The sequence below is a fragment of the Papio anubis genome, chromosome 6 (assembly GCF_008728515.1).
Source record: "Papio anubis isolate 15944 chromosome 6, Panubis1.0, whole genome shotgun sequence".
NCBI classification, from domain to species: Eukaryota; Metazoa; Chordata; class Mammalia; order Primates; family Cercopithecidae; genus Papio; species Papio anubis.
Genome location: NC_044981.1, coordinates 4,977,192 through 4,998,562, shown reverse-complemented (window position 1 = coordinate 4,998,562; position 21,371 = coordinate 4,977,192). Strand labels below are relative to the sequence as shown.

Here is a 21,371-nt window from a genome sequence, read left to right as displayed (position 1 = left end):
TTAATTTATTGGCCGGGTGCAGTGGATCACACCTGTAATCCCAGCACTTTAGGAGGCTGAGGCAGGAGGATTCCATGAGCTCAGGAGTTAGAGACCAGCCTGGAAAACATAGTGAGATGCTGTCTCTATAAAAAACCAACAAAAATGATCCAGGTGTGGTGGCTTATGCCTGTAGTCCCAGCTAATTAGGAGGCTGAGGCTGGAGGATCACTTTAGCCCAGGAGATCGAGGCTGCCATGAGCCATGATCATGCCACTATACTCCAGCCTGGGTGACAGAACAAGACCCCATCTCAAATATATAGATATGTTAGACTGGTGGCTTTCTAAGAAGAGGAAGAGAAACCTGAACACGCCTGCTCAGCCCCCTCACCACGTGATGCTCTGCATCACCTCAGAACTCTTCAGGGAGTCTCCACCAGCAAGAAGGCCCTCACCCCACGCAGCTCCTTCACCGTGGACTCCTCAGCCTCTATAACTGTAAGACATGAATTCCCTTTCTTTATAAATTGTCCAGTTCCGGGTATTCTGTTATAAACCACAAAACAAACTAAGAGCATCCCGCTATGTGGACAAGAAGCAAATGGATGCTTTCTGCCCAGGTAGCAAAAACAGTTCGTCTGGTTAGCACACTCGGGGCTACTATCATTTGTTCTCCCAACTGCAAGATTCAGTTATGCTTCCTACATTCAGCTGGAGCCAGACACTGTTTATCCTCAGAATAAAATCAGCAAAAACCAAACTGGCAGAGGCCAGAGGGAAAAGAGAAAGATGCTGAGACCAACGGCTTGCTTGGCACTTCACAACTAACTTCCCTCAGTGCTCACAACAAGCTATATTAGGCAGGAGTTACCGCCCCTATTTTGCAAGCAGGAAAACTCACTATTTTAAGGGTCTTGTCTGAAAGCACTTGGCTAGCCAGGGGCGAGCTGGTGGCACCTGCAGGCCTGGCTGTCCTGGAGCCAGTGCCTCATCCCCACACAGGCCACCTCCCCCATAGCTAAGGGTACTTCTTCACCAATGCTTTATACACTACTCACTGGTAGGGTTGGATTTTTGTGTTTGTTTTTTTGAAACAGTCTTGCTCTGTCACCAGACTGGAGTGCAGTGGCATGATCATGACTCACTGCAGCCTCTACCTCCCAGGCTCAAGTAATCCTCCTACCTCAGCCTCCCAAGTAGCTGGGACTACAGGGGTGCGCCACCACACCCAGCTAATTTTTAAATTTTTTGTAGATATAGGGTCTCACTATGTTGTCCTGGCTGGTCTCAAACTTCTGGCCTCAAGCAATCCTCCCACCTCAGTTTCCCAAAGTGCTGAGATTACAGGGATGCACTACTGCACCCACCTAGTGGTAGTTTTTTCTATCTCTCTTTTTTTTGTAAGGTTTTGTTTAATTTTTATTATTGTAACTCTTATTGTGAAATGGTTTAAAACTCACAAGAAATTGCAGAAATAGCACACACAGGTCCCATATACCCTTCACACAGATTTCCACAATGAAAGTGTCTTTTGTAATCATAGTACATTGTCAAAATCAGGAAATCTACTTTGGCATAATACCCGGGGTTTTTTTTGTTTTGTTTTGTTTTTTGTTTTTTTGAGATGGAGACTCACTCTGTCGCCCAGGCTGTAGTGCAGTTGTGCGATCTTGGCTCACTGCAACCTCCACCTCCTGGGCTTAAGCAATTCTCCTGCCTCAGCCTCCCGAGTAGCTGGGACGACAGGGGTGAGCCACCCTGCCTGGCTAATTTTTGTATTTTTAGTGGAGATGAGGTTTCACCACATTGGCCAGGCTGGCCTCGAACTCCTGACCTCAAATGACCTACCTGAGTCGGCCTTCCAAAGTGCTGGGATTATAGGCATGAGCCACCACACCCGGCCAATACTCAGGGTTTTTAACCTCAGCAATGAGATTTGTTAAATTAAGTTTATCCTAAAGCTGTCTCCTTACATATTTTAAGTTTGGCCTAGAGGTTTTTCTGTACATAGTGCACTGTAACCTAACTGGATATGTAAACAGACTGTAACCTACATTTGTGCCAATCATTGAGTTTCAGCCAATCACAGGCAGCCAACTGTTGAAATCAGCTTCAAATAAGGCAATAAGTTGTAACCAATCCGGCTGTTTCTGTACTTCACTTCCATTTTCTGTACGTCACTTGCCTTTTTCTGTTCATTAATCTTCTTCCACCACGTGGTTGCACTGGAAGCCTCTCTGAATCTATTCTAGTCCCCAGGCTGCCTGACTCATGAATAGTTCTTTGCTTGGTTAAACTCTGTTAAATTTAATTTGTCTAAGGTTTTTCCTTTAACAGGTTTTAGGTCAAATAATTCTTTATTATGAGGAGCTGTTTAGTAGCACCCAGGGGTCCTACCACTAGATGCCAGACTCACACCCTCTCCCCGATTGTGAGCACCAAAAAATGTTTGTATACACAATCATCACTTTTAAATCTTTAATTGATATATAATAGTTGTACATATTTGGGGTACATGTGCTATTCTGATACCTGTATAATATGTGTGATGATCATATCAGGGTAACTGCACTATCCATCATCTCAAACAGTTATCTTGGTGTTGAAAACATTACAAATCTTCTCTCCTGGCTATTTTAAAATACAGTAAATTATTGTGAACTATACTTTCCCTCCATTACTACCGAATATTAAACATATTCCTTCTATCTAACTGTATATTTTTACCCATTAACCAACTCCTCTTCATCCCCCTTCCCCTTCAGTGATCTCTTTTAAAGTAGCACATTGCTTACATTCTGTATTCAAATCAGGGCTTTGGTTCCACAATTTTTAGGTGTAATACATACAGAAACATAACCATACAGTCGCGCAGCAAACAAAAAGTACAAGAAAATCCTCAGAGTTGAACAGACATTTTCAAGCCACACGCATAGAATTACCCTGTTTAAAAACCAAGGAGACAGCTGAAGGCTGGGCTTGGACTGCAGTAGTTTTCAGTGTAAATAAACACTGTCAAAACCACATTCACAGAAATCTGTTAGTCATCCCTAATATTCCACCAAGCACGTTGCTCAAGCAAATGTTTTTTCTAATTTGTTGTTTTGTTGTGTTAAGAAACAGGATCTCATTTTATCATCCAGGCTGGAGTCCAGTGGTGCCATAATAGTTCACTGCAGCCTCAAACTCCTTGGCTCAAGCGATGCTCCCACCTAAGCCTCCTGAGTAGCTTGGACTACAGGTGTGTGCCATCAGGCCTGGCTAATTTTTAAAAATTTTTTATAGAGATGGGGTCTTGCTTTGTTGTCCAGGCTTATCTTGAACTCCTGGCCTCAAATGAACCTCCTGCCTCAGCCTCCCAAAGTGCTAGGGTTACAGGCATGAGCCACTGCACCTGGCCTCAAGGAAATCTTAAAACAGAGGTAAATGAGGTTTTTTTCTTTCACATTATTAGAAGGAACTGTATAAAATTCCACGTAATCACATTAAAATACACCATCTACCATAGTGGCTCGTTCTCGCCACGGCTTATCACTACTTGCATAGCTGATGAAGGAGCACCCAGCCGCATCTGGTTTCAGTTAAGTCAGACAGTTTACCAACAGAAGTGGATGGCTGTCTCTGCCTCAGTCAGGATTGGGGGCCTCATCAGGCCCACTGGCAAGTCAGGACCCTGTGCAGGCAGCATCCCGAGAAAGCTCAGGGACTCCAGACACACACCCAGCTAGGCTACCTTGCATTTTCAGACCCTGAAGAAATGACTTGGACATTTCAGTGACATCACAATGGTGGACGATGGACTATTACTCACAAGGAAGCCATTGCACATGAAATTGGGTCTCCCTTGCCCTACAATCCCAAACCTCTGCTATCACATCATGGTTAATAGACCACAAGCATCCACCGTTGCCTCTCATGCATGTGCCTGCAGAGAATGGGGCCGAATTGTTATAGACACCCTTGAATCTAACAAATCTAACCAGATAGTACAGACCCTTTTTAAAAGTTTTTTTTTGTGGCCGGGTGCAGCGGCTCACGCCTGTAATCCCAGCACTTTGGGAGGCCAAGGAGGGCGGATCACGAGGTCAGGAGATCGAGACCATCCTGGCTAACACAGTGAAACTCCGTCTCTACTAAAAGTACAAAAAATTAGCCGGGCGTGGTGGCGGGTGCCTGTAGTTCCAGCTACTTGGGAGGCTGAGACAGGAGAATGGTGTGAACCCGGGAGGCAGAGCTTGCACTGAGCCGACATGGCGCCGCTGCACTTCAGCCTGGGCGACAGAGCAAGACTCCGTCTCAAAAAAAAAAAAAAAAAAAAAAAAATTCATAAAGTGACAAATTATAGCTGGATATACCAGACTCATTTTGTAAGATTTTCTGAGTCAACTGGACGTGGCAGAGTCTAAAGTGAAGGCTCAGAAAGCTCTGCCTTTGCCTTTGAAGCAGCATCTGGGCACTTCTGCCCAGACCAGAGTCAGCAGAGGCCAGGGAGAATAACCCACAGCCTGGGCTTGGAGCCCCAAGGCAGGCGTTCCATCCCCTCCACTGTCATAGTGGTGAGCCATGCTAGGCACGGACAGCCCCTGGCCTCAGAATATTTTTACAATACATCTCAAAGGCATTGTTTCCTCTGCCAGGAAAAAAAAAAAAAATCAGTCCTCCAGGGCTCATTGCACCAACGTATAAATTCATCTTTAATTACTTTGGTAAACAGCACAATCCAAAATAGCTCAGGATTCTGGTTACAAAAGCAACATCTAGTTCAGGTGGTTTTTTGGGAGGGGTTGCAGGTGGGGGGCTCACAGACCTTTCTAAATGTGTACTGAGTTATTTTATTTCCAAAGAGCATATCGTGTGTTTCATTGTTAACACTTGTCTGCAGTTTAATATCCAAGTATATTCACAGATATCTTGGGGACCTTCACACCCAGTTGGATCTATGCTTTTACAATCCTAATGCAGCAAACAGAAACTCACTAATCCCAGGTTCTGCACCTGATGGTGATCCAAGCGTCACAGGGGCTCTGGGTTTGCTGGCTGAAAAATGCAATTAAAAAAAAAATGCCTGAAGTCTGTGCACATAAACGTGACTGCTGCTTCGCTAGACTGAAAGGAACGCAAACAGAATGCCTCAACCTACATACGGTGGTTCTGAACATACTCACTGCACTTTTTTTTTTTTTTTTTTTTTTTGAGATGGAGTCTCCCTCTGTCACCCAGGCCGGAGTACAGTGGCACGATCTCAGCTCACTGCAACCTCCGCCTCCCGGGTTCAAGGGATTATTCTGCCTCAGCCTCCCGGGTAGCTGGGACTACAGGCGTGCACCACCACACCCAGCTAATATTTATTTTCATATTTTTAGTAGAGACGGGATTTCTGGTCTTGAACTCCTGACCTTGTGATCTGCCCGCCTCAGCCTCCCAAAGTGTTGGGGTTACAGGCGTGAGCCACCACAGCCGGCTATTTTTAAAATACAATGTAAAATCTATGGGAAGAAAAACTTTCAGGGAAATAGTGAGTTCTTTCACCTACTAAGGGTTTATAAAGATGGTGCCTCACCTGCACCAGAACAGCCTCCTGATGACAAGGGTTCTTTACCCAAAGCCATCAAGGGAGGAGCTGAAACCGCACATCCTCAGAGAGCACAGCGAGACTATCCCTTTAAGGGCTGTTAGTTTCCCAGGAACATAAAATTGTCATCTGCCAGAGTGGACGCTTCCTCAACCTGACCCAAGAGTAGCTACTTCTAGAAAAATCATCTGCAGGATGTGCTCATGAAATTTTCAACTTAAAGATGAAATGTTTTAAGCTTAGTTCATGAAATCTGTCTGCCCCACTCCTAATTCCATCCAGATTTTCAGACCGAATTTCCTATTTCCAGCTATGTTAGGATGCTGTTGACTCTGTGGGAAATGACCTCAGGTAACAAGTTTCAAAGAACAGGACCTGACCAATGACAGCGATGAGAATGGGAGGAGGAACTACAATCAGAGAAATTATACCAGCCCAATCTCCTTAAATGTCTTATAAGTCACTTGAAAATGACTTTGCCTTACCAGAAAAGTTTGCATATGTGTACGTGTGGTTTGTATAAATGTGGAGATTCTGGTTGAACTTGCTCTGAACTCATGACTTAGTTAAATAGCCTTTTACTACTCCATTGATCTCACCTATTTGATTCTTCTAGTACCCAACTCAGCAGGAAAATCTCACCAGCAAATCTTAAAAAGAAGCCCTTGATCTTTGCCATCTCAAACATCTTCATTTAGCTGACATGCGCCTCTGTTCTTTCCAAAATTTTCCTGTTCACAGTCTACCAAAGTCAAATAACTAGACTTCACAAAAAGCAAATGCAATGTCTACCAAAAAGATTCAAAAGAGTTGAAATCTGAATGCGCCTGAAGTTACAGTATTTGGCCCTCTAACAACCAGACCTTGGAGGATTTAAGGATCAGTGACGGCTGCGTTCTGATGGCACCTCCCTGATCAGCTACAGAGAGTCCAAAGAGGAACGCAACAGATCACAAGGTGGAATGTGTCTATTTTGTGGTCTGGAAGCAAAACACAGTGTTTCCCAGGTTTCCAAGCACCTGCCCACTTACACACAAGACAGCCAGAACCACTGTGTGGGAGGGGAGGCCGGGACACTGCAATGAACCCAGGCTGTCAGCTGTTCCCAGCCCCTTGCCTTAGTGACTTCAGGCAGCACATCCCCGATTCCAGGAGCCCATCGGGTCCCGCATCTTGGGGACTGGCTGGACAAATGCTGGACTGCAAATAGCTCACGATCCGTGTTGCCAGTTCAGTTTCCACAAGTCACAGCATAGTCTTTTAATCTCCAAACCTGGGTCCTATTGTGTGAACCAAAAATGCAAGTTTGATTTCATTTCATGATGCCACATACACAGACACACAAATCACATTTCCTCCCTAGGACTGTTCCTTACACTCCTGACAAAGAACACGTGGCAGCAATCACTCTGCCTAACAAAGCTCCAAGCCACAACACTCCAAAGAAACACACGACTGAGTCGGGGGATGAAAGATCTTAGCCTGCTACAATAGAAACCGTTGTGCTAGCAAGCTGAAATATGGAAACCTGGGAAATGATGTATGAAGAGTCCGACACTAACGCTCCTAAAATGAACTGAGTAGGAAGGCTGTGCTTCCCTGTGGGGGGACTCCTTGTGGACAGGCTCAAGAGCCGCAGCATTGCAGGGAAGCCCTCAACCTGGGTCAAGGCAGAAAAAAGGACGCTGCGTGAGGGGATGGTCAGAATGGAAAGCCCACTGCACACCTGAGAGGAGAAAATCCCCTGCCCCTACAGCCGAGGTTTGTGGGTAACAGCAACTACCCCCTTTCCCAGTTGCTCCTGAAAGGCTGCCTGAGCTGCGGCTCTTGCTGCCCTGGAGAGACTTCTGGTGTCCCCAGAGCTCACTGGGCTTCCAGAGTCCACAGTACGCTTCCTGGAGCAGGATCCTAGCCTCTCTAGTTAGGTCTTGGAACTGGCTGACCACCTTGCTCCATACACCGGAAAGTTCCCAGGTAGAATATTGTTTCATACAAACTGCCACATTCTCAGCCCATGCTTCTGAAGCTCTAGATCGGGACACAATTCATCCAACGTTCCCTCACCCAGTGATCCATGGACACGCTGCCAATAAGGGAGAAACTAGACTCCCTCTCTGGTGGAGGACAGGGTCATTAACTCAGCTGAGAACTTAGTTTTTATCACTAGAGCTAGGTAACATGTTAAAGTTACTGCATTTTTAAGGAGAATGACCTTCACTTACTCAAGTTGAAGCAAATATTGCTGCAAAAAAGCACTGACTGCATGGCAATAATTTTGTTTGTGGTGTGTGTGTGGGGGGTGTGTGTGTGTGTGTTCCTTTCAGGAAATGCACTCTTAAATACTTCCTGACTCTGGCCATATTGCCCTTTCCTTTGAAATAACTTTTCAAAAACAAAGAAAACCTATTTTTATTACCTTTACATCACTGCGTAATGTTTGCTATTAGTCTACAATGAGAAGCTGGCACTTTTATAAAACAAAATTGACATTCAAAAGATTGCCAATGCTAATGCTTTGGAAAGGCTGCACGCATTGGTGAAATACTGGGCTGTTTAAAATATTTTACCAAATTATGAACATTTGAAGCGTTAGCACTACTCTGAGACTGGGAAGAGAGCAAAACTAGGTTTCCTTTCCTAGCAGCCATACTGGATGCTCATTATACTATGAAATAATTCCTTTTAAAATGAATCATTTGAACTTTAAAATATAGTTCTGAAAATCAGTAATGCTGTTATGACAGAATAGAAAGTCTTCTGGACATAACACTAAAAATCTATTTCTCTCTGATTCTAGATTCAATGGGTTACCATTTTAAAGGATACTAGACAAGAAGATCTCTGGATTATTATATTGGGCTCCTCATTTAATTTTAAGTAATCCAAAACAATCCAAAATGTTGCTTATTGCCACATAAACAAGCATTTTCAAACAATGTTATAGCGTATGTATATTGTCAATATCTTAAAAATTAATGTATTTATAAATACATAGGAAAAACACGGTTATGCACTAATTTACTTTTAAGAAATGGTATACCAGATCAAGATTACCTAATGATGCATGAGAAGGCTTGATTGCTTTTATATTTAGTAACAGAAAAATTATGTCATTTTGTCATTTATTTTTAGTCATAAAGTTTTATAAGCATATATGAATTAAGTATTCATTATTTCATCGATGTGACCATTGACCATTTTTAAAAGTCTAAATTGTAATTTGTTAACTCCTGATGGCTTGCTATCAATAAATTATTTTTTCCTATGATCCGTTTCCTTTGGAAACACTGCCATAGTCAAAGGGATATCTCCAACCCAAAGTTCAAACTAAATACGTCTATCGTGTAAGATGCCACATTTTGAAGCACAGAAATACCTGGCAGTTTTGTAGTTTGAAGCTAATTCAAACAGGTGCTGTATTTCAGTTGCACTGATGTGTTATTATTTTTTTAGGTGAAAGAAGGCAACAGGTAGATTCCCCTATCCGACACAATAATAACCGCACTTTTCACATTTTTGTGTTTATTCTAAACAAGATTACTGAGAGTCATATAAAGTTTTACCTTTACCCAAAGGGGGTTTATTTCAAGTGGCAAAAGCTCATTAAAAGTCTAAATGCTTTATTAACTATAATTCTCAGCATATAGTGTTTTAAAAACACTACTTCTCTAGAGCAGGGGTTGGCAAGTCTTCTGTAAAAGGGCTAGACAGTAAATATTTTCCACTTTGCCATCTGGTCTCTGCCGTGTCTACTCCACTCTGCGGCGGTAGCATGGAAGCAGCACAGAGAAGACAGAAACGAGTGTGTACGGCTGTGTTCCAGTAAAACCTGATTTGTGAACACTGAAATATGGATTTTATATAATTCTCATGTACCACCAAATAGTACTGTCTTTGGAATTTTTTTCAACAATTTAAAAATGTAAGGCCGGGTGAAGTGGCTCATGCCTATAATCCTAGCACTTTGGGAGGCCAAGGCGGGTGGATCACCTGAGGTCAGGTGTTCAAGACTAGCCTGGCCAACATGGTGAAACCCTGTCTCTACCAAAAATACAAAAATTAGCCAGGTGTGGTGGCAGATGCCTATAATCCCAGCTACTCTGGAGGTTGAGGCAGGAGAATCGCTTGAACCTGGAGGGCGGAGGTTGCAATGAGCCAAGATTGCACTGTTGCACTCCAGCCTGGGCGACAAGAGTGGAACTCCGTCTCAAAAAATAATAATAAAATAAAATAAAAAATCAAAATGTAAAAACTATTCCTAGGTCGCAGGCCTTACAAGAACAGGCGATGTGCCAAATTTGGCCCATGGGCTATGGTATGCATGCCCAGCCCTGTTCTATCAAGCAACAGTGAAACTGCCCCTCCTTAGAGACTACCATCCCTAAAACCACTGATTGTACTCGCCACGTGCTGGAAAATGGGAAGAATAAAAAAAGGGAAATCACTGAGGCAGAGTCAAGGGGTGACAGACCTTACTCGGGACGCCCTCCTGCCTGCCCGTGCACAGACGGCCACATCATCTTGCATCCACAGCCAGCACAGCGACCAAGGCCGTCCATACCCCACCCCACAGGCCTGCAGAGGTGGCCATCTGCGTCTGCGCAGCACTGACTCGCTGGGCATGCTTCCTCTTCCATCAAGTCACCACTCGCCACTGTGGCTCTGAGAGGAACAGAGAGCCACCTTTCCATCCCCCATCCCCTGCGCTCGCAGTCCAGCGACTAAAAGGGCCCAACTTCTCTGGCTGCTAATGGCCCGGCGAGTCTCACAACAGTGTGCTCTGTCTACACAAAGGGCGCTGGGGCGTGCGTGCCCGGCTCTCCCAGATCACAGCCAAGGCCTGCCCGAGGACTCTGGCATTTCAATTCACCAAACGTCTTAATTCGGAGAGGGTCAGAACACTTTCTACAGAACATTTTAAAGCACAAGGGAAGTTTGGGCCCTTTCGCAGTAAAGAGGGAGGACTGAAGGAGAGGAATTTGTAGGCTGTTGTTTAACAATTGTTAAAGCACGCACATCACCAGCTGACAGAGATTGGCTGACTGCCAACGCCTCCCCAAACGCACGAAAGCCAAAATACAGAGCACAGCGTAAAACGGGGTGCGAGTGGCCTTTACTTTTTTAAAGGACATTTGTACACAGTCGCACAAATAAACAATGTCAAGTCTGGGCAAACATTTCCCACATCTCAGTCAAAAGGAAAGGGTGGCCTGACCCAGCCACGACCAGGTTTTCTCTGAGAAATAGGTTGGGATGTAAAGGTCCCACGCGTCCACCCACAGCCCGTGGCACCTTCCGTTGGTGCACGGTGGCAGGACCTTTGTTCTTTCCCTAGGGGTCTCCAGCAAGCTGCAAGGGCTAAAATATGTTAGAGTTAAACACCCATCCCCAGGCCTTAGAACCACGCCCGGGAGTCAGCAGCCTTTTCCTTGGAGGCAGCTGCTCCGGGCCTTGGAAGTTTCTTCCGATTCTGACGCAGGCTGGGAATTCTAGAGGCCTTGTAGAAAGGTCCAAAGGACGAGAAGACTGGGGCCAGAGGCTTTCGGAGCTTTGCCCGGGCTCTCTAAGCCCGCTCACTTCTCTGCTGGGGTGCGAGTCAACGGTTCGACGTCTCCCTCCTTTTCCTCCACGCGCGTCTCCCGCCAGATTCGCCGTGCTCAGCAAAGCGTCGCAGCAAGTCCCTTGGGGCGGCAGCCCGAGCTCCACGTGCTAATCAACCCCGCCCCACGGCTCTTCGAAGCTCTCCAGGCTCAGAGCGCGTCCGCAGGGCGCGCGAAGCGCAGCGTGTAGTTGGCGCCCGCGTTGTTGTCCCAGTACTCGCCCTGCGCACAGCGGTAGCAGACAGCGAAGTGGACCGCGACGCCGCGCGCGTCAGCTTGCTCTTCGCCCTCAGGCTGCAGGCCCGGGGGCAGGCACAGCGAGAAGTGGAAGGACTCGGCGCCTGGCTCTTTCTTGGCATCCCCCGAACCTGGCTCGGAGGCCCCCGACTGCGCCTCTGGCGGCTGTGGCTCCAGCGGCTCGGGCTGCAGCTCAGCTGGCACGTCCAGGAAGGAGCGCCACTCGGTAAAGGTGTAGCGCACGGTCACGGCCCTGGGCCCAGGGCAGCTGAGCACGCGGCCGGAGCCCTTCACCTCCGCGCCCGAGGCCGTCGAGCACTGCACGCGCTCCAGGCACACGCGCTGCCGCTGCAGGCGCTCGGCCGCGGCGCTCGGCCCCGGGAGCTGGAAGAGCGGCCGGAGTCGGGAAGGCTGCGCTGAGAGGGGCGCGGCCAGCAGTCCCCCGAGCTGCTCCAGGTCCTCGGCACGCATAGGGAAGCTTCGGAGGCGCGAGAGCACTGCGGGCGGCACCTGCGGCTCCTCCGCCTCGCTGAAGTGCTTCACGCTGGTCAGGGTCAGCCCCAGCGTGTCCGCGAACTGCACCCGCTTCTTGCACTTGGCGCAGCAGCCGCCCGGGCCGAGCGGCGCGTCCTCCGCCCCCTCGCCGCCCAGCACCGCTGCCTGTTGCTGCTGCTGCTGCAGGAACTTGGCCGCCTGCAGGATGGGGTCGGCGGGCAAGGAGAAGGAGCGCGCGCGGCAGCGGCGGCGGCATTGCAGCAGCTCCTCCTGCTCCTGGAGGGCGGTCTCTTCCTTCGGGGACAGGGGCCTGTCCCCTAGCTGAGCGTCAGGACTCGGGGTCTCCGAAGTGCCACCGCCGTCGCCGCCACCCTGCACGCAGAGGACCCCCGGGACGGACGGTTCCTCGACCAGCGGGGTCTCTCCGAAGGGCGCTGGTCCCGGCGCCTCCAAACTTAACCGCGCCCCTGTGGGCTCCATGACGCCGTTCGCCCCTCTGGAGACGTAACTAACTCCTCGGGCCGTGGAAGGAGCGCAGGGCTGCAGTTCAGGCTCGCCCTCCCCGAGGCGAGTCGCCCCAGGCTCGACAAGACAACGCAGTTAGTTCCACTTTGGAGCCTCCGGCTTTTAGCTGCGGCAGGGCGAAGTGGGAGGAGGATGCGGGCCTGGGGCCGGCTCCGGGGCCACGCCGCCTCCTGGTTGAACCTGCCCGCGACGGGGGAGGGCCGGGGGCGGGGAGGCGCGGCCCCTGGAACACCTGGAAGCGAGTTCCCGAGTGCTCGGGTGCAGTGTAGGGGGCGACGTCCTGTCGTTCGCGGACTCCCTGGGGCCCTCACCCGCACCCCCGGCCGGGCTAGCGTCTATTCCGCCGCCGGAGTGCCTCGAAGTGGGGGTATAGACGCCGCGCTCAACCTTCAGAGACCCCCACGTGCACAAAGTCTTCCTGCCCATGAACTTGACCTGACGTGTCTGCCCCCCGGAGGGTCACTGAGCGCTCTCCTCTTGGCTGTCTCACGGGCCTGGCGAGTCCCCGGTGCAGCGCGCAACTGGGGAAAACTTGCCTGCGCAGAGGCTTGAAGGAGGCCCATTCCGCGCCGCCGGAAAGCAGGGAGCGCATCCCTTCCCTTCTGCTCCTGCCTTCCCCAAACTTCAGGGTGCCCCGGGTTCCAATCCCACTCGGAAGCCTGACTCGATCAGGCGCGCTCCGCTCTGCGCTTCCGAAAGCCGGGAGGCAGGAGCCGCCGCCCCCATCCGCCCAGTGGCGGCGCGGGGTGGGCTGCGGCCAGACTGGGGCGGGGACCGTGCGGGGACGCGCGGGGGAGCGGCCACGGCCAGCAGCCGAGAGCGGCGGGAGGCCATTCGCGCCGGGCCCAGGAGCACGTCCCGCCCCTCCCCCTGTCCCGCCCGCCGCGCCCGCGAGTCCGCGCCCCGGGTCCCTGCAGGGAGGGAGGAGAGGGAAGGGAGCCCCGTGGGGCCGGCGCCCACGCCGCACGCACCACCTCCCACCGCGACCAGACGCCGGCGCCCTGCGCACCCTCCCCGCCCACCGGGAGTGGGGGCCAGGCCCGGGCCGGACTGAGCTGTCACCGCCCTGCCGTTCGGCCTTGCCAGGGGCCAAGGCCTGAACCTGGGGCCGCGGAGGGGTGGGGGTACCCGGGGGTTGGTGGAACTTCTAAAAGTGTTGTTTTTCTTGTTTTAGTTTTAAGGCCACCCTGAGGGCCATCTAAGTCAGTGATTCTCACTTCAGCATGCATAGACATCACTGGGGGGCTTGTTGGCACATCACAGGGCCCCACTTCCAGAGTTTCCTTCTTTCTAACTTTTTCGAGATAGGGGTCTTGCTATGCTGCCCAGTTTGGTCTCAAATTCCCGGCCTCAAGCAGTCCTCCCGCCTCAGCCTCTAAGGCAGCTGGGATTACAGACACGTCCCACTGCTGCCAGCTCCCTAGCGTTTGTGACTCAGTGGCTTGGGCTGGGGTCTGGAAGTATTTCTAACAAGGGGGTGCTTATGCTGGGCTCTGGGGACCGTATTTAAACCTATGTGGATGTGTCTACAGTTACTTACATAGAAAGATGGGGATTCTAGAAACAGAACCACTAATTAAGAAACATAATTAATTGAGGCTTCATAAATAAAACATGTCATGGTTTGGCAGAATTGAAAGGGGCCAGGACTTTAGCCATGTTAACAGAGGGCAGGTAAAAGAGATGGTGAGTGGAGGGTGTGAAGCATGTTAAGAGCTAACATTGATTAATTGAGTAGCTACAAGATGTCCCATCCATGACATAGGAATCACATAATTCCTGACTACAGATAGGACACAACACTGCAGAAAGGTTTCTCATCACCAAGGCTCCCCAGGGTGGCTCTCAAGAGATTTGAGCCCAGGCAGCTTAGAGGAGACATTTCCCCCATCACTACTAATCTTGGGCTGGGAGTGGTGTCCTGTAAAGGGGGCCCTGTCGGTCCCTTTGCTGGACTCTTGCTGGTCGTTTTACACCAGTGTGGAATTCCATGATTGTGTCTCGACATGGGCGTGGCACCTCATGCCCTGGGGCGTGGCCAAGAGGCCCCAGGCACACATAGCCTGTCTTCCTGCAGCAGCTCTGATTTGGAGAAGGATATTGCTTTTACACTTAAACAAACATTGCTATATTGTGGACTTGAATACAAAATTCACAAGCTATTTTAAAGATAAAATAAGACTTAAAGGAGATTTTGAGGTGGTGGTGACCCTTTGGGCTACAACCCTCATTGGGGCACATGTTCGCTCCAGGACAGGAAGAAGGTGAGGGAGGTGCTGAGGCATAGAATTTAAGGAGACGTCACTCTTAGGGTCATGCAGGTGCACTGGTCCCAGCCCCAGCCCACCCTCCTCTGTGCGGTGGAAATGCTAGAGGTCCCACCCCCGGGGAGCTCTCAGTGCATTGAAGGGGCCAATACTATACAAACTCAGCCCCTCTGGCCGATGCTGAGAAGGCGGGATCTGACCTGGTCAGGAGGCCAGGGAGGCCTGTGAGGAAGGTGAGGTGGAAGGAACAGCTCGGACTGCAGGAAGAACACGCTGGGCCACGCAGAGGCTCTGTGTTGGAGGGAGTGTCAGGGGGCTGGACTGGAAGAAGCCCAGGATGGCCTGAAGGCAGAGAGCAGGGAGGAGCTGGCAGAGCTGAGGATGGGAGGGGACAGCCACTCAACCTTGAGCAGTGAGAGGCACTCAAAAGGTTTTGAGTCATGAATGTGACTAACCAGATTTAAATTTTGAAAAGATCATTGTGGATACAGGACAACGAGCAAATTACTGGGACAGAAACAATGGAGTGAGCCCCGTAGGAGACTGTTGCCATTGTTGCAGTGAAGGGTGATCATACTTAAGAGATGGCTGTTGTGGGGTGGACAGATCTGAGAGCTATTTAGGAGTGAAAACCAAGGTAGCACACTCATGGCCCCAAGTCGGGGGAGGTGGGGGGAGGTAGGGGGAAGGAGGTGCCTTAGGATTTGGACTTGAGCTGTTGGGTAGAGATAGTAGCAGTCACTGGGGCAGGGATCCCCAGAAGAGGAATAGAGGGAGGGCAAGGTCATGAATTCTGTTTTGACCAGGTTGAACTTCTCTGGTTCTTTCCAACACCAAGTGGTGTCTAACACCCGTTCTCCAACAGGGTGTCCAACAATTCAATTCTGACATTATCTACCTGGAGCTACTGTCTGTCTCCACAGTTTAGAGGCTCAGTCCCACAATACTGCCCCCACTGCAGAAGCCACTTGCAAATGGGCGCCCAGGCTGCCTGCATTCTGCCCCGCCAGCTACCAGTTAGTGTTCCCACAACCCGTCTCCAGCTTCCAGATGTCTTGTGGAACTCAGGAAAACACTCTGCTTGAGTTCACAAGTTTATTGTAAAGAAGAAAACTCAGGAAGTGGCAAAGGGAAGAGATAGAAGACAGAGTGTGAGATGGGCATGGGACTTCCAGGACCCCTCTGGGTGCACCAGCCTCCAGGGTCTCCACATGCTGCCCACCCAGAAGCCCCACCAGCCTTGCTCTTCAAGACCTCTGGAGCTCCGTCTCCAGCTCTTGCCCCTTTCTGGAGGTCAGTGGGTGGAGTTAAAAGTTCCAGTCCTCTAATGACTTGGTGTTTCTGGTACCCAGCCCATCTGGAGGCTCTCTGCGGAGCCCACTCTAAGTCATCTCATTAGCATACATTCAGGTGTGATCAAAAGGGTCTCTTTATAAGAAACAATTATGTTACAACAAAATAACACTAACAATGGAAATAATAACAAATGTCCTATCAGAAAATTCCAAGAGTTTTAGCCTTTCTATTGCAGGAACCAAGGACAAAGACCAAACGTCTATTTTTATCATACCACAGTAGGTCTATAGCTGAGAAGGGACGAGGGTCCAGGACTGAGCTTTAAGCAGCCCTGATGTTCCCAGATCAGGAGGAGGAGGAGGAGCCTGCAAAGGGGATAGAGAATGACAGCCAGAAGTGTTGGAGGGAATGGGAGAGGGTTGTTCTCAGAAGCCAAAGAAGGACTTCAGAAGCAGAAACGGTGTGCACCCACCTTGGGGCCCATGAGGACTTTGGGATCCTCCCCCTTGCCTCCCAAAAGGTGCAGAAACAATGGGTGATCTCTGGCTCCCACACCACTCCTCCACTCTGGCACAGTGTGGGGTGGGGATGGACTGCTCTCCCAAGCTCACTGTCCCCTAAGCTTTCTCCTGGGGACAGGGCCCAGGTCTTCTCTACTCTGAGATGCAAAGCCCTGAAGTTAATAGTTAAATGATGTAACATGCAAAATAACTTCTTGAAATTTAGACTGTGCAGTCTACCCCCACTGAAGTGTGTTCAGTCCTACTTCAAACATCATGTGCCTCCACTGCTAAAAGATTTACTCCAGGCATTCAGAGGCTCCAAGCTTTACCGTTTGTTCATGTTACCTATTGCTGCATAACAAACCACCCCAAACAGGGCTGTTTTTAAAAATAACAAATTTATTCTCTTTATTAATCTGTAGATAGGGCAGGGCTCTCTCAGGAATAGCTTGTCTCTTCTCTATTTGCAGTGGTTTGAAGGCTGGGGCTGGGATCATCTGATCACCAGGTTTGGGGTCTGGGCTGGGAAATGTCAAACAATTCAAGTGAAGTCATTGGAAAGGAATTTTCCCCTTTGCATTGAAAACAGAAATGGTCCTGGACCCTTCCTCGGTGATACACCAGGCAGTGTTATACTCAAACCCTGTAGTCAGATGCCATAGGTAGCATTCTCAAACCCCTCATGGAAGTCATAAGTGGTTCCCGCACTGCCTTTTAAGCACAAATCTTTGCCAAATTACCAAATGTTTCAGCTGTTTCCCAGGCCACACTTGCACAACCAGAGATAGTTCAGGTGCTCCCCAGTTCAGATGCTCGACACCAAAAATTATGAATGAGTAGACCGAAAACCTGGAATAACTTGGCCAAGTAACAAAACCAGGCCTTAGAACTTCAGACCCAGATTGCAGGCCTCCTGTATCAGATAGATGGCAACCAGTTCTGCTCTTCCCGGGGCACATGGAGGTGTGCAGATCCCAGTATGACCAATGACAAGGGTCGTGAAACACATTAGATCTGGAGAATTGCAGATTCCACTCTGACTTTGACCGTGAACAGCACTGGTCTTTTTCTCTCTTTTTATTTTATGTGGCAACAAGGCATGTAAAGGGTTTTCACTTAAAAGGTCAGGACAGTGTGGACTCAGATATCTGGGACTTTCCATCACCATGTACTCTATCTTGAATGCTAGCCACATCACCAACTCGGACTCCTTCACCCATATAGTAGTGCCACATAAACATACCAGATGAGATGTCATAGAAGACCCACTATATCCTCACTCCAAGTTCTTTTCAATGTTGAGGACCTCATTTCCAAGTTTTAGAATTTATGGTTTGGAAAAGGTGATCCTAAATCTTCTCGTGGTAATAGAACCAGAGTTCAATACTACTGTGCAAACACTGGAAGTATTCCAGTCAGAAATGAATAGTTTAGTGACTATCATACTCCAAAATAGTTGTGCCCTGGATACACTGACTGCCCAACAAGGAGGAGCTTGCACAGTCACTGGTGAAAAATTCTGCTTCTGTGTGAATCAGATAGGATAAGTGGTGTCCAATTCATACCTTTAAAAACAGGAAGTTAACACTCTGTCAGATCAATGAGGCTCAACCATTTGATTGGACTGGCCTATTCCCAGGATTGGGAGGCTGGTTTAATGGTATAATGAGAAGTATGTTTAGATGTTGTTGTTATTCTGTTTGTTTATTCTTGTTCTAATCCATCTTCTTTTCTCCTTTTGCAAATCTCTTACCACTCAGCTACTGATTCAATTTTTCTCTTCACATCCACCAAGTCAGCTTTTAACATGTGATGCTTCTTGTGAAGTTTCAGATAGGGAATTGAAGGGAATCAGAACATGTGACCCCAAAATATGCCATTTTAGCATGTTGATTATTTTGAGCTGGAAGCAATTGAGAAGATGCTGGAAGACCTCTCAAACTTCCCCTTCCTACCTAAAAGCAGGACGTAAATATTCTATAGGAAAGATGCCTTCCTTCACCAAGAAGAGGAGAGTATTCTTATCATTAGAGATGGGAAGTCAATGCAGAGATGAATCTGTGCAAACAAACCTACTAAATTAACCTTTATCTTTCATTAGTTTCCTCCACATATTTCCTAGTTACTTTCTGACAGTTTACTGACCCCAGCTCAAACCCCTTTTTCCTTTGTTTTATTACATCTCCACAATTTACCATTCTTTATTAAAAGGGTGTGTAAACTCTCAGACCTATCCAGTTCTTTGGGTTTCTATTTCTTACATAGGAAGGGCGCTGTGTACACATAGAAATATTCGGATTAAGTAAAATTTATATGCTTTTCTCCTGTTTAGCTGCCTTTGTGAGTTTAATTCTCAGGCCCAGTCACAGAACCTAAAAAGGTAGAGGAAAAGTTTTTCATCTCCTACACTATATATAATATGCCAAAGTATTTTTTTAATATTTAAAAATTTTAAGGATTTCAAAAGAGCAAAAGCATTTTAGAAATAACTTTCCTAACTCTTCTTTGGCTTTTTGAAAGAGATTAGCTTGCTTAAGCTAAAGCCACAGTGATTTTTCAGGGGCTTAACTGCAGCAGTGGAAACTTTCAAGAAAAATGCCTTATAACTTGAAGGGATCAAGTTCTATAGCACCTTAGGCCCCGTTTATCAACGGAAACTGAAATATGGCAAGGGAATAAACTTGTAATGAATTTGAAAAAAAACATGACCCTGCTTGCCTGGATCATTTGTTTTCTCATATGAGTGCCTTCTAATAGAATTGAGGAACCGGAAGGGTTCAGAAAATAAAGCCAGAGAGATTTAAATAATGTGTTTGACCAAAGCCATTTAGCCAATCCAGAAGAGCCAGTACTAGAATGACATCTAGTACAGCTGACACCTACTGGTCACCGTGTACTAAACACTGCTTACATCATTCGTCATCCTCACACAGCCCTATGGGATGAGGATGATGATTATACCCAACAACAGGTCTTGGAGGTTAAGAGAGGTTAAATGAACAGCTCTTGTTACCCAGGTAGCAAACTGCTGAGCCAGGAACTGAGCTGAAGGGCACTGGCACAGTCCACCGTCTGAGCCCCATTGCAGCCCTCTCTGGAATTCCACTTGAGACAGGTCATGTTGCTTTTGATTTGGAAAAAAGAAAAAAGTACCCAGTTAAAAGGGGCCATCCCACCTTCTTACAACCAAGGGGATGAGGAGTAAATAGGAAAGATTTGAGGCTTTTTATGTGTTTTTAAAATTCTTACTCTCTTTGGCTTCTCCATGTCAATGTGCTTTACTTATGCTTACTTGATTAAGACTTTAACATGATTTGCATAATCTTGTCTCAGTGTAACTTGTAGGTCGGAACTGACTGGCCTGAGGATGAAACCCAAAATGTTTCTAAAAGTAACAATAATGTAAACTTTAAATTCTGCAATTATTGTTAATGTACAAGCGATACAAATTTGTTAAGGTTACTGAAGAAAGTTGAAGAGCCGTCCTTCATATTTTAGAAGAAGAACCCTAAATGGATTCTGCTTCTGAAGAATCAGTTTTAACTCAGTTTTGCTTCTATTTATATGATTCCGTTAGTTGTGTAATCATTGATTTTACATGCTGTTTTTAGTAATAAAATTCTTAGAATATTTCCACCAAATAAAAATTAAAGATAAAAAACCCTTTACATTCTAAAGGGACCACTAGAAGGTAGTTGACTTTCTTTCTATTAATTCTTCAAGTTTTAGTGTCAAGTTTTTATGCTCATATAGATCTTACACCCCTTTTAAGTCATTTCACTTGTATTTCATAGTTTTCTAAAATTTAATTTTGAATGGCTGTAAATATGCATCATGATAAACACAAGTATGTGAAAATGTCAGCTCTTGATACATGTGGCAGGATTCTAACTGATGAACAGAAAAAACCGTCGGGAGTCCAGGACTGACGGCGACCTCCAACTTCCACATCACCACCAGGAGCAGGTCCTGTCCCCAGCCTCTTTCAGCTTCTGGGAGGAACGCCCTTCGTTCGCCTTCTCAGCTTCCCTGCCCACAGAGCCTGCCCATTTTTCTATGGGAGGTGGAACTAAAGGGTTAGGGAAATGACCGCGTTTGACAGTTTTCTTTGAGGGAAGAACTTTGCGTTCTCACTGTATGACAGAGACCATGTCTTCTGTAATCCTCATAGGAACCTAGTGAGGTGGTGGGGCAGGCAGCGTGGCTGACCTGCCCTAATGGGTATCCCCATTGTCCCACACAAAGCCCCTGGCTCAGGGGAAGCTGACCCCACCCTGCTCCAGAATGGTGTCCGCGTGACCTACAACCAGCCTAGGACGAGTTCAGGAAGGAGCAAGTAAGATGTGGTAGCGGGAGCCTTCGAGGAGTCTCCGGAGGGAAGGTTCCTTTTTTCTCAGGAGAAAGTGAAAGATATAGCCTCTCTTGTTCCCTGGACATTGTTGCATCACCCTGAATGGTCGCAGCCACCCTGCTACCGTCAGAGGTGAAGCCATGAGCATGAGAAATGGAAGCGAGAAGAACGGAGGTCCTTGGCGTGGTCATGTGATTGAATGGCTGGATCAATGCTTCTCAATGAGCCGGCTATCGGCATTTTCAGCAGAGCAGTTCCTTGATGTGGTGGGCTGCTACAAACATTCTAAGATCTCCAACGTCCATGATCCCACCCTCAGAATGCTGCTAGCAGCCCTTGGAATTGTGACAACCGGAAGTTCTACACCCCTGTTCCCAAGCACCCCTCCTTGGGTGGTGATACCATCTCAACCCCGTTGACAGCAAAGATGCACTGTGGCTAAACCTCCTATTGTGTGGGATGAAAAACACAACCTTAGGTTTCAGCCAGCTGGAGTTGAGTTGACTGCTCCTTGCAGCCCAGAGTGTCCAAACAGGAAGACATT

The 21,371-nt window shown here is 48.0% G+C and overlaps 1 protein-coding gene and 1 long non-coding RNA gene across 2 annotated transcripts; one reads left to right on the top strand and one right to left on the bottom strand.

Annotated features, from left to right (window-relative positions):
- Positions 1-225: 225 nt before the first annotated feature.
- LOC103883429 lies at positions 226-7,974 on the top strand. The gene is made up of 2 exons (XR_645658.4): positions 226-479; positions 5,864-7,974. It is a non-coding gene; the product is annotated as an uncharacterized LOC103883429 (long non-coding RNA).
- A 2,670-nt stretch (positions 7,975-10,644) lies between these two features.
- Positions 10,645-12,963, bottom strand: PPP1R3G (protein phosphatase 1 regulatory subunit 3G). Its single transcript, XM_021936591.2, has one exon. It carries the CDS (start codon positions 12,363-12,365, stop codon positions 11,304-11,306), a length of 1,062 nt encoding a protein of 353 aa, XP_021792283.2. The 5' UTR covers positions 12,366-12,963; the 3' UTR covers positions 10,645-11,303.
- Between the last annotated feature and the right edge of the window lie 8,408 nt (positions 12,964-21,371).

Excerpts from the sequence above, each read along its gene's own strand:
- PPP1R3G (XM_021936591.2), bottom strand. The coding sequence starts at position 12,365 with ATGGAGCCCACAGGGGCGCGGTTAAGTTTGGAGGCGCCGGGACCAGCG.